This window comes from Pleurodeles waltl, chromosome 4_2 (genome assembly GCF_031143425.1).
Source record: "Pleurodeles waltl isolate 20211129_DDA chromosome 4_2, aPleWal1.hap1.20221129, whole genome shotgun sequence".
Taxonomy (NCBI): Eukaryota; Metazoa; Chordata; class Amphibia; order Caudata; family Salamandridae; genus Pleurodeles; species Pleurodeles waltl.
Window position 1 is genome coordinate 983,303,350 of NC_090443.1, and position 12,894 is coordinate 983,316,243.

A 12,894-nucleotide genomic window follows, 5' to 3' on the forward strand; every position below is an offset into this window, starting at 1 on the left:
AGATATTTTAGTTTTTTGTAGTAAAAACATTTTTTTTCAAATTAATAAATTAGTTCTGCAATGCAGTTCTTTGCTCCAAAGGTTGACAGCAAAACCCCTGTATTTCCTCAGGTTTCGTGATCAAGGATCAGCTCCACTCCTTCTGTTGAAGATCCCCTCTCAGGGGCTTGTGGTCACTAGACTAGTAAGGCACATTCAGGGCCATTCTAGTTGGGGACTCTAAAGAATAGCAAAAAAATACATCAGTGGCAGTGATAAGCATAAAATTATACACCCATGCTCAGTTGTTAGCTTTATGTACAGGGATTAAGAGGCAATGCGTACGCCTTGAAGGCTTTGAAGAAACAAATGAGTTACATGAACCTATTGAGCCAGAGCAGTGTTCCCGGAGGCTGAGTGCACCATTTTAAGAGTGATGGTGGATTTTATTAGTGGCGTGACTAAATGGGCGGGTCCAGGGAGGTGATTCTAATTGTAAAGTACGGAGGGTGCTGTTCCTAGCCTTCTTCACAATGTGGCAAGATGTTTCCATCTCTTTCCATCTCTTAAGGAAATACAGATGGTCACAGTCCTGAATACCTGTGTGCACAGCACTATTGGCTTAACCCGTTGGGAAGCATCTGTTGGGCGAGTATCCACAGGAGCCTTAGGAGCTGAAGTGGGCTTGGGGTCATCCCACATCATTTTAAAGAACATCTTGACAGCCCCTCTAGCCCAAGTGCAGTTGCATCCACAGAAACCCTACTTTCGGCTGAAAATTACTTTACTGTCAACAGTACCTTATCCCGCAGACAAGGCGACTCTCAGTGCGTAATACCAGAATGTATATGGAATATAAACTTTATTTGTATGAATCAAATGTTTAAAAAAAAACATTAAAAAGCAGAATTTCCAACAACTGATAGACACTATGATGCAAAAAATCTGTTCAGTGGCAGACAGCGATCAACAGGGCAACACATACTGACACAAGTGTTAGGTACTTGAACATTTCTAAACCTCACGTTCATGATGAATTAAAATGTGTCAATGTCCTTTATCTGACAGCGCAGGAGCATACTTGGGACTTCACGTGCTATCCACAGGATGTGTGAGTTCTTGTTCTATTATGTCCGGAGAACATCCTCTTGATGGGTTCTGTATTTTATGGCGGTTCCATTCTCTTTGGCGAACCTGGAAAGCTGTTGAGGCCTCATCGCCATAGTCCTGGGTTCTCCGATGCAGGTAAACATGGGCAGAGCCCTGGACTGGAGTGCTGAACTGCAGTTACTCAGTGCTCGGAAAAGACTCCTTGTCTTGCTACCCTGGCCATCCTTGGCGCATGCGTGTAAGAGCTGGAGGGCTGACAAAAACGAGTAGGCCTAAAAATGGCCACAAGTAAACCCAGATTATTTAGGCGAGTCACCCCGGATTCACCTTTCATAAGTTTAATATGTTGTACTTCTGAAGCGTTCTCTGGTGGTAACACAGACAGCAGTCAATCGTAATGCACACAATATGCACAGAGGGAAACACCCTAAATTAAAAGTCAATAAAAGTACATGGCTTTGGTCTAGTGCTACCAGCTATTGTGTACAATGGGCCTTCGGGTGCTAGCAGTTTGGCTCCTTGCTGCATAGTATTGATAAACTACAGAGAGAGTTGCTTGTAGAGGCAGATCGTGGGGTCTGACTGGAATGTGAAATGCAGCAATTGCCTGTGTTGATCAAAACTACGCTGGCAGGAAATCACAAGGCGCTGGAATTTGTTCAGGGGGTATATGACGTGTTTTAATCTAATGCATTTGAAATAATTTATATTACTCTTAACCTGACAAGCAAAGAGCACTGGCTGCAGCTGGCCATGGTGATGTTGCAGGCACTTCTCGCATGTAGAGTTCTTTCAACTGGATGGAAGGGAGATTTCGATCCCACCAGCCCCATCCCCCCTTAACCTAAAAATGTGGATAGGTCTATCTAATTAAAATCTTGGCATATCAGAGTGCCCTGTACATCACTCTAATGCTACAAGATGCAAAAGTGAATTTCTTGAGTGCGGCACAAATCAAGCATGTCCCACGTGTGGTCATTTTTTAATGTGCTGAGGTAGTGATCAACACTTAATGCATCCTGTGTGTGGACAGCAATGAAAGAGTCTTGTATTTGGCCAGATCTGACCAAGAACCAGCATATCAGGAAGCAAGCATGTCCTGAGATGGGCCAGACCTGACTGTGCCCTGGATATTAGCAGAACTGAGAATATTCTGTGTGTATCCATAATCAAGAGTGTTCCAGTTATGCCATAATGGAGGGGTACCATTGTGGTCAGTATTAAGCACACTGTATATAAGACTGTATGACATACGTCCGTAGTGTGGCCAAGCTTGAGCAGTACATAGTGTGACCCGAACTGGCCTCGTCCTTGTTGTGGCCTGAATCCTCCATGGACCATATGTGCCCAGAGTCGATGGAAGACTCTTGATAAAATTGATTTTCTACACTGTGTCAGAATCAATGCTTACGACACCACGCAAGACCTCTAAAACAACCTAGGGTGGATTCTGTGTTTATACACTGTATGAACGCCCTCAGTTCGGCTTTAAGATCTTTGGACCACTTTTGAGTGTCCCCAAAAACTTCTAACAGATACAGGGAATATCAGCCGGAGATCAACACATGCCACAAACTGCCCGCTTTGACATTGTACCATCCTACCCTACAGATGCCCACTAGTCTAGTGTGCCTTCACTTCACTCACTTTCGGATCACAGGTTTGAAAAATTTGTTAAGCGTTAGCTGCCTGTCCACTTCAGGCTTGTGCTGAGGGCTAGGGGAGGACTTCTCGTCAGTCTTATGGCCACGTTTCCTCTTAGTACCCTGTGGAGACATTTAAAAAATACAAATAATATTAAACGACATTCTAAATCATTAATTACACAATAGGGTTTTTGTAGGAAAACATACTAGGGGGCATATTTATACTCTGTTTGCGCCGGATTTGCGTCGTTTTTTTTTACGCAAATCCGACGCAAAACTAACTCCATATTTATACTTTGGCGTTAGACCCGTCTAGCGCCAAAGATCTTGGAGTTTGCGTCATTTTTTAGCGTGGACACCTTCCTTGCGTTAATGATATGCAAGGTAGGCGTTCCCGTCTAAAAAATGACTCCGAGGCATGTGCGCCGTATTTACACTCCCGGGCAAAAATGACACCCGGGAGTGGGCGGGTCAAAAAAAATGACGTCCAGCCGCTTTAGCGTCATTTTTTAACACCTGGTCAGAGCAGGCGTTAAGGGACCTGTGGGCTCGGAAGGAGCCCAGAGGTGCCCTCCCATGCCCCCAGGGACACCACCTGCCACCCTTGCCCACCCCAGGAGGACGCCCAAGGATGGAGGGACCCATCCCAGGGAACTTAAGGTAAGTTCAGGTAAGTATTTTTTGTTGTTGTTGTTGTGGCATAGGGGGGCCTGATTTGTGCCCCCCTACATGCCACTATGCCCAATGACCATGCCCAGGGGACATAAGTCCCCTGGGCATGGCCATTGGGCAAGGGGGCATGACTCCTGTCTTTGCTAAGACAGGAGTCATTTCAATGGGGGTTGGGAGTACAAAAAAATGGCGCTAATCGGGTTGAGGCGAAAATTTTGCCTCAGCCTGACTTGCCCCATTTTTTGGCGCCCAAGCTCCATTTTCCCCTACGCCGGCGCTGCCTGGTGTAAGTAATTTTTTTTTACGCACACCAGGCAGCTCCGCCGGCTAACGTCATTCCATAAATAAGGCGCCCGCATGGCGCTTTGGAATGGCGTTAGCCGGCGTTAAATGTTTTGACGCACAACTGCGTTGGCGCAGTTGTGCGCCAAAAAGTATAAATACGGCCCTAGGTATTACCATTAGGTATGTACTCGTGGCCCTGAATGCGTCTTGAGAATTCCTGCAGTATCCCCCTTATCAAGTCTATAGGCTGCTGCTAATGTATGTACGTATACTGGGTCGGTTTTTCAGTAAGCTGTGTTCAACTGAGAAATCAAAGAGTGCTCAGTATAGGCCTCTCACTTTATGTATCTAGCGTTTTATTGCACATGGATCAGATCCTATGGAAAAGGCTGTTTCCGTCACATGACTAAGGAGGAATTGCCCTGAAGAAGTGGTAAGACCAACACTGCGAAACACGTGTTGGCTGTTTTGGGTCACAGCAACAAAAGCCCTATGCTGTTTGTCAAATGGAAGAATATTTGACTTGCTTGTTGATTTGTTGTAGCAAAAATATTTTTATGATTAAATGGAGAAAAAGACTATTTAAAAATATTTGATATTAGGTATTGTTTTTGTATTGCATTGCTGGCATAATAAAATGTAAGAATTATAGTATACGGACTAACAATTTCCTTTTTTGATTGAAGGGGTTTGTATATTAGACTTCCGACAATCATAATATCTCAGGGCATGACAGTCTGATCAAAACATACTAAATCAAACTCACTTAATGCATCTTAACGTGTGAATCACAGTGAAGGTAGCACCGCTTAAGACATTTAAGAAATCTAATACGTGTTCATGTTTTAAAATCCAACAAAAATTTTGAAACATGCCAACAAATTCAGAGTTGTCATCTTTTTATTATTAAAATAGTATGGTTTTGGATCTGTCGCTTTCAGCAAGTCATTGCGCGAGGTGGCACTTGGAGCTTTCCAGTGGGAGCATCCTTCCTCGGAATCGCTTATCACCTTGTGACTTTTGGTGTCTCTTTTGAGAACGTCCCTATGTTTGAGTTTAAGGCAACTGTACCACTGGAGAAAGATTTGTGCAAGGAGAGGAAATATGGATGTGATTCTCTTCAGCACACTCAATACAGACCCTTTCTTCTACAGCACAGGATACACCACAGAGTTAAATCCCCACTGAGCTTCACACACTTGTTGGAGGACTGAAAGTGCTTCCGGGTTGTCGAGTAAGAGCTTACTTCACGTCATTGTAACGAGCAATACTCAAGACCTTAGGAAACAACATGTGTGTAGGCCCGCCTGTAAATGCGCAACAAAAGCTGGATTTAAGCCGTTGAGTTTGCGCAAGAACTTGACAGCAGTCGCTTTGAGGCAGGTTCTCATTTTTGTCACTAAACAGAAAATACCACCCAAGAATGAATAAAAAAAAATCAACTCCACCCACAGCTTTTATTTCAACTATGTGACGTCGCGGGTAGCTTAGAGAGTTAAGTTCCTGCTACTGACCTCAGTGTGAGCTGCAGGCCTGATAGAACTGACTCTGCTCTTCACCCTTCAACAGTAGCTACCGTTAGACATTACCCCAACTAAGAGATGGTAGTAGCCACATGTAAGTGGAGTGAGTTTTTGAATGTTTCATTCATTTTCCAACCCGTGTTTGAGTTGAGAAGAAGGAGGATTTGAATTTGTCATGCAAGAGTGTAATCATGCTGATAAACATTTAAAGATTCAGGATCAGCAGGTTTCTGAGCAACAGCCATCCTCCCGACTTCTTTACTTCAAAACTGGTGAAGCTGGAGGGGGGGGAGGGGGGAGGGGGGGGGCACAGCTGCCCTGCTAATTTGTAGCCGCCATTTACTTTAGGAAGTTCTGCACTTGTCATAGTTTAAAGAAAATAAGAAACACATTAACAAGTTCTGATTTAACATGTTTCTATTTAATAAGGAAGCTGCAGCCACATTTTAGCAGAGGCAAAAATGATGAGGATGCTGAAAACATCTGAAACATAAAAATAACATTCAACTAAAATGATATGTAAACTTCAAAAACACGGCTGCGTGTCGAAAGACTGTGACATCCTTCTGTATGTGATTCTGAATCAAGATGGCTGCCAAAGGCAAAAAGCATTTGTACACTTGATGGCCTAAAAACGCATTTGGTGATGACCCTTTGAAGCAAAAGGTTTTTTTAGACGTGCCCTTGACTCACTCAAGGAAATGTTTAACAGCATACCCGAGTAAAGGGGAATAGGTTTGTCAGAAAATAAACTGTCTACATGAAAGGGCATATATTTGGCACTGGAAAGCATGACACAAGTGGGTGCTTAAACCTAGGGCACTTAAGCAAGCCTGGAATCATATATTTTTCGAAAGAGGGGTGTGGGGGTCGACTGAAGGCTTACCTTGGTAGGATCCTTCATGCCAGAGATCTTGCTTTCGTAGGCCTTCAACACCTAAGGAGTGAAAAAAACTAGGTTATCAGGGCTTGACAAATTAGCAAATTTCCTGAAGTACAAAGATATACAGGTTTACTGGTAGGAGAAGGACTTCGATGTAATTTTCACAATGCATTTGTATCCTTTCCCAAGTCTTTATGTTCCCTAGTAATATTTACCCTTGTAAAAGACAAAAATAATTACAATTGATAAGGCTGCATGCTACCATGAGGTCCACGAGCCAACAGTAGAGGGAAAGGATCTGGAATAAGCCCGCTCTGTAATTGATAATATGTTCTTTCAAAGGACCTACCATGCAGCACTAAGTCGTGTATCAGACATCAGACGAAGTCACCACTGGGACCCTCCTGCTCAGATTCAAATATCATCTCATTGACGGAGGCACACTTGTGATGTCACATCGCACAAGTAGACATCTGGATATATTCAGCACATATTCTGCTATGATATCATACAAGGACAACCACCTATACCTACCCTAACTGATACTTGATCTGACATTATGCCAGACACAGCAGGATACACTACACCCAGACCAGCTGGTCGCCTGACCTTCAAAATCATCTCCAGATGCTATCCCGCGATCAGCTCAGTAAAAGACAGGAGAGACTTCTGAGTCCCAAATACAACCTTAGCTCACAAGGAGGGCTCCCACCCTCGTAAGATTCAGGAAAAGGCTGAAGACCTCCTTGTTTGGCTCAGCGGTTTTGTAGACCAGCACCGAGAGACCAGGGGGCGTGGTAGGCGTATCAGAATTAGTCACTCACCCACCAAGTCTGATGTTACAGACACATCTGGGTTTTCCGGACCACGATTGTGATCCACCTTGGCGGCGACTCCTTGTCCGAGTTTGACTCTGCTCCACTAGTTGAGCCAGCCCCATGAAAAGAGGACTGCAATGCCAGCTGTTTGTCTCCCAGGGGAGCTTCACAGATTCTTAGAGGAGCAGACAAGCAAGAATCACAGATTAAGCAGAAGTTGTACACAATGAGGTGTACATGCAAAGTTTGTAGCGTGGTACTGCATGGACGTTTTAACCTGCAGTCGGTATTTAATGCAGAATCTAAGGCAGGTGGCGGCCTCTGGACCCTCCGCCCCTTTCTGCTCACTCATCAGCACTAGCCATACCCTTAGCTAATATGTAACATAAAAACTAGGGTCAGAGCCCAAGGAGTCTTTAGGAAATACTATAGCCCAAACTGGATCCTCTTTTACAGACAGTCCATCCAGCACTGCCAGATGTCCTGCCTGCTTTCAGTTCTGGTAGATGCCACTATATATCCTGATCCCATCAGGACCAGAATAGACAACTGGGAGACAACCAAAGAAAAATAAGAGTGATCTTGCCCAGGAAAAGGGGATTTGTGTGTCTGTCCTCGCCATTACTACCATATTGTGGCCATGCCCTAGAAGGATCATGTCCAATTCTAATCTTTGCTGGCATGATCGTTGGCAGTCCCGAGCCTGGTATAATATGGCCACCCTGGTACATGGTCACTGTCCCTGGCAAGATGATGGGTGTCTCTGAAATTTGGTAAGTACCATCATTACCTGGTAGGCACAAGGTGGGTTCCACAAACATCTTGTTGCTTAACAGGGCTCCTGATGACAGTCCCTATGGTAGACACAACTTGTGCAATGGGGCAACCATTTGCATAAGGCAGCCACCTCTGGCATCTGGTGGGCATCACTGGCATCTTGTGGGCCGCACTGCTAACTGGTCAGCACCAATGCATCAATGGGCCCTCCTAGCACATGATGGTGACACATGAGCTTGCAGGGTAGTATCCATCCTTACTGAAAAGCAGTTAGTGGTGAACTTAATGAAAATGACAATGATTATTGGGGACCATAAAAGCATATTATACTAAATTTGAAACCGTGGTATTTGTATAAAAAAAGAATGGGCTTTCATTGAACGTTAGCTATGAGCTTTTGTTGGTTAATAATAGGTTTCATTATCAAAATGAAAAACTAGTATTTGAGAGTAAAATACTGTAATTTCATTAAAAACAAAAACAGGGGCAAACTAATGCTTGGGGAAACATGTTTATTTACCAGAAATGAAAACACTGTGTGGAAAGATGTGTGTATTTTCAGAAAACTACAAGCCGGTGTTTGTGGACAAGTATCTTTATCTAAATAAATGAAAGCTTGGAATTCACCAGCAAAACTGGTGAATTTTTAGAAAATGGCATGCTGGCCATGAGTCAGCCACATTTCCAAACTCAGTGTAAAGCTGGCACGTGAGTGATAATCCTTGTTGAATTGGGGGCCCTTGATGCTGATGTTATTTCCTTGGCAACTGAAGGCTCTACTGCCTTCGCTTTATTTCACGACCTGGGATGAGCTCTGAACCCATAAGATCGGCATAATCCATAGGATTCCGGATGTCAGAACTTGGACATTTTCTAACCCGAAGAGTTCAGGTTCTGTCAGAGCCTGCCTGAGATTTTAAGATTTTTGTAACATTTCATTTTCCCATCCTGCTCCTTCCAAGAGATTCTGGCCCAGGTTTGCTCTACCAAACTGCAGGTGCACATGCGAATACTAGGTGATACTTGCGCGGCAAATGTCAGCTCCAACCAACCCACTGTGCAAAAATTCCTTTGTGTCAACAGGTGACACCAGGACAGTGCCAAAATCATTCTGGGCTGCGAATGCCAATCCTGTATTATCTATGTAAAGAGGGCGTAACTAAAATATCGTCAGCTGAAACCCTAACCCTACCGTTTTGCCTGAAACCCTAACCGAAACCCAGGGCCTCATTCACGAGGCCTGTGGCGCAGGGCGGTAAAGCAAGTGCTTTGCTGCTCCACCCTGTGCCACTGGAAAAGGGCAGAAATATACCGTATCTACAAAATACAGAGCATTTCCGTCCTCTCCCCCCTGCGCTGGTGCGCAAACTGCTGCCTAGCACCAACGCAGGCATCCTTGCACTGTGGTGCAAGGGTGCCTGCATTGTGGTGATAATTGTTTTTGTGCAGGAAGGTACGCCTTCCTGCACAAAAACAATCACAAGGCGTTTTCCTCATTCTAAGTGTGCTGCAGAATGCAGCACACACCGAAAGAGGAAAAAAACGGGGATAAATAAAGATACTTCTCTCTGTTGCGTCATTTTTACGCCACCCCTGAGGTGGCGTAGTAATCTGGCGCATTCCCAGACTTGTAAATCTGGGAATGCGTCCGATTCCATGGGTGTTGCATGGGAACACCCCAAGCAACACCCATGGAACGCTCCTTTCATGCAGTGTTATGCGTGAAAGAGGTCCATATTTACAAGGCCATGAAAACCAGCGCAAGGTGGCTTTGCGTGGCCTAGTAAATATTGGCTGGCACACTGCGCCACCAGAGCATCATAAAAATAAAATGATGCTCCAGTGGCGTAGTGTGCCGCTAGGGCCTTGTAAATGAGGCCCCCAGTGTTGTGAAGGGACAAGGGGGGTATCTCATTATGTTCCAGCAAGTAATACATATAGTTTATCTGAATGCAGCCAGTAACATGCTCAGCGCACTGCACTAAATATAGCGCTGCACAGTTTATTTTACCCTCCGTGCAATTCACTGCTGCTATTTTTCATGCAGCGCTTCGTGAATCTACATGAAGGATGGAGGGTGTGAAAATGGCGTTTAGTTTTCAGTGGGAGAGAAGGAAAATGCTACACTGACATCATATGAACTGCCCTTAAAACCAATGGCACTTTAGCTAATTTGCAAGGACACTGTTTGACCACTTTTTCACTTTTCTTGAAAAGGACAATCCTAATGACAGGATGGGCTTGCTTATCAAAATATTAAATTCCTGGAGAATTTCACGAGTGACCAGCAGAACTGTACGTAATATATGTGGCAGTGTAGCCAATTCATTTGATGAGTCTTGAGTAAAATCAATCATAAGGTGCCATTTTTCATATTCATCCCTTGGAGCTGGTTGAACTTGCTTGAGTCGCTCACTCACCTGTTCGAAAGTTCCTCGGCCACAATTAGTCTGCAAGCCACTTGGGCACAAAGTGCTGGAATGAGGGGTTCTTTACCTTTTTCATGGCAGTGGAGACAGCAGATGCGTGGAACTCGTCCCTCGTCACCCACTGCGATGGCTGCAGCTCAGTTTCCTCTTGTTTCAATGGGATATTTTCATCTTCCTCAACAGACAGGGAGTACACCAGGTAGGTCTGGTGTATGTGAGAGAATATATGCACAACCTGCATGAAGGGAGATGGCCCAACAAACATGTTAGCTAAGCACCAACTTACACTAGGGAAGAAAGAAAAATAGAAATAGGAGAGGGAGGGTGGTTGCAGAGGAAAAGAAGACCAGATGTTAAGAAGACATTGCTAAAAGAACAAGCATTTGCAATTCAAAAGGTCTTGCTTTAGCGAGAGTTAGAGCTACTGGCGTTGTAAATGATAATGACAATCTCACCTTTGGGGCCTTATAAATATTTAGCCATGAAGCACATTCAATCAGAAATAAGCTGTGTTTGTACATTCCTTCATACACTTGGCATTAGGACAGCCCCTACAGAGCACCACAATAAAAATAGCATTTGGAAGAACATGGCCATGTAACCATATAGTCAGCCCCCAGAGGGCATCATCACATAAAAAGAATGACAAAGAAGATTGCAGTGAAACCATATAATCAGCCCCCTCAGGGCATAGTGTATTACACATTTTCAGGCCTAGCAGGCCTTTTAAATATTATTTAACTGTGGAGTCAGCAGCACAAGTGTTCCCTGTGCAGACAACAGCTGAAGGTGCAGAACCACTGGTCATGGCTAGATGTCCCTGTGGAGCCGACTGAGTTAGTTGTGCATTGGGGCAATTATCATCCTTCAGCCCCTGGAGAGCATAGTGCTTTACACATCTGCAGGCCTGGCAGGGCTGTCAGAATATTATTACAAACAAGGCCCTTATGACACAAACTCCTCTCAGCTGTAAAAACAAAGGCCTATATTTATACTTTTTGACGCAAACCAGCGCTGGTTTGCGTCAAAAAGTTTACCGCCGGCTAACGCCATTCCTACGCACCATGCAGGTGCCTTATTTAAGGATTGACGTTAGCCGACGCTGCGGACTGGTCAGAGTAAAAAAAAAAAAGGCTCAAACCAGGCAGCGCCGGCGTAGGGGAAAATAGGGGTTGTATGTCAAAAAATGGTGCAAGTCAGGTTTGAGGCAAAAATCATGCCTCAAACCGGACTTGAGCCATTTTTTGACGCACCACCTCCACTGAAATGACTCCTGTCTTAGCAAAGACAGGAGTCATGCCCCCTTGCCCAGTGGCCATGCCCAGGGGACTTTTGGCCCCTGGGCATGGTCATTGGGCACAGTGGCATGTAGGGGGCCCAAATAAGGCCACTTAAAAAAAAAATACCCCATCCATGGGTGTCCTCCAGGGGTGGGCGAGGGTGGCAGGGGGTGTCCCTGCGGGCAGGGGAGGGCACCTCTGGACTTCTTCCATGGTCTGAGACCATGGAAGTGAGCCCAGAGGTCCCTTAACGCCTGCCCTGACCCAGGTGTTAAAAAACGGCACACATCAGGCTGTGCGCCGTTTTTTAAGGCCTGCCCTCTCCTGTGCGTCAAAATGACGCAAGAGCATAAATAAGGTGCACAGGCCTTAAAGTCATTTTTTGGGTGGGAACGCCTACCTTGCATGTCATTAACGCAAGGCAGTTTCCCGCATCCAAAAAATGACTCTCACGGAGGAATGTTGACGTCCACGGGCTCCGACGTCAAAGTTTAAATATGGTGCACAGTTTGCGCCAAATGCGCACATTCGGCGCAAACAGAGTATAAATATGCCCCAAAGTTTCTAGCTATAAGAGAGATTAAATATACATTGAATGGTGGAAGAGGTTATGTTTTTTGGGCCCCTCTAACCTATTGTGACCCAGAATATGGCCTGGAAAGAACACGCACATCGTTCTGAATGTTTTGATGGTGGTCACATTGTCCTAGGACCACCACAGGCTGAGTTATGGCCAAAATTGTGGTATAAAAGGAATGCCTGCAAAGCATTATGGAGTGAGTTTCCCTGAGTGCAGTGAATATTGTAGTATCAGCTCTCTGCTGTGCAGGGAGAGCGGTTGCTGAGGATTCTATACCTGGGTTGATTTCATTCTATATAAAGGCACAACAAAAATTTACAAAACACACACACACACACACACGACACAACTACATTCATTTAAAGTACAGACCAAGTTATAGGCACACGCAGAAAACGAACCATGCAGGTGTACATGAGTTCTTACTGACAAACACGAGACCGGGGAAACAAAGAAATATTCAGCCCAAACAACAGAAAAACGATCCAGGCATAATTAAACTGTACTTGGCCGGTGCTCCTCAACCAAGAACAGGAAGTGATATATCGGCTGCCAAACCAATTGAGGCAACAAAACATGACTGACACTGCCTTCAACCTATGGTAAGCGGAAGGCGGGAGCAAAGTCCTTTACTCATTCCAACAGGTCTTGCAGAAAGCGCATGCACGCTGTTTAGGCTCAACCTAAAAAGACATAAAAGGGGAAGAGGAGGAAGGAAAGGAAAAAGGAAAAAGTGAGAACAGAAAGGAAGTGAGATAGGTGGCAAGAGAGAAGAGGGAAGGAAAAAAGGAAACTGCTGTAAAAAGGAAACTGAGTAAAGAAGGAAAATAGAAGAGGAAAAAATGGCATGAGAAAAAGATAGATAAAAATAAAGAAATGCAGATAAAGGACTTTAAAGAAAAACAACTGAAA

The 12,894-nt window shown here is 44.6% G+C and overlaps 1 protein-coding gene across 1 annotated transcript in view; it reads right to left on the bottom strand.

Annotated features, from left to right (window-relative positions):
- Nucleotides 1-822: 822 nt before the first annotated feature.
- The window catches only part of MUTYH (mutY DNA glycosylase), a 132,273-nt gene continuing 120,201 nt past the window's right edge, over nucleotides 823-12,894 (bottom strand). The window contains exons 14-16 of the mRNA XM_069232833.1: nucleotides 10,190-10,357; nucleotides 6,102-6,152; nucleotides 823-2,855 (exon numbers count right to left, since the gene is read on the bottom strand). Of these exons, the coding sequence (XP_069088934.1) occupies nucleotides 2,733-2,855; nucleotides 6,102-6,152; nucleotides 10,190-10,357 (342 nt within the window). The 3' untranslated portion in view covers nucleotides 823-2,732. The remainder of the gene's footprint in view (nucleotides 2,856-6,101; nucleotides 6,153-10,189; nucleotides 10,358-12,894) is intronic.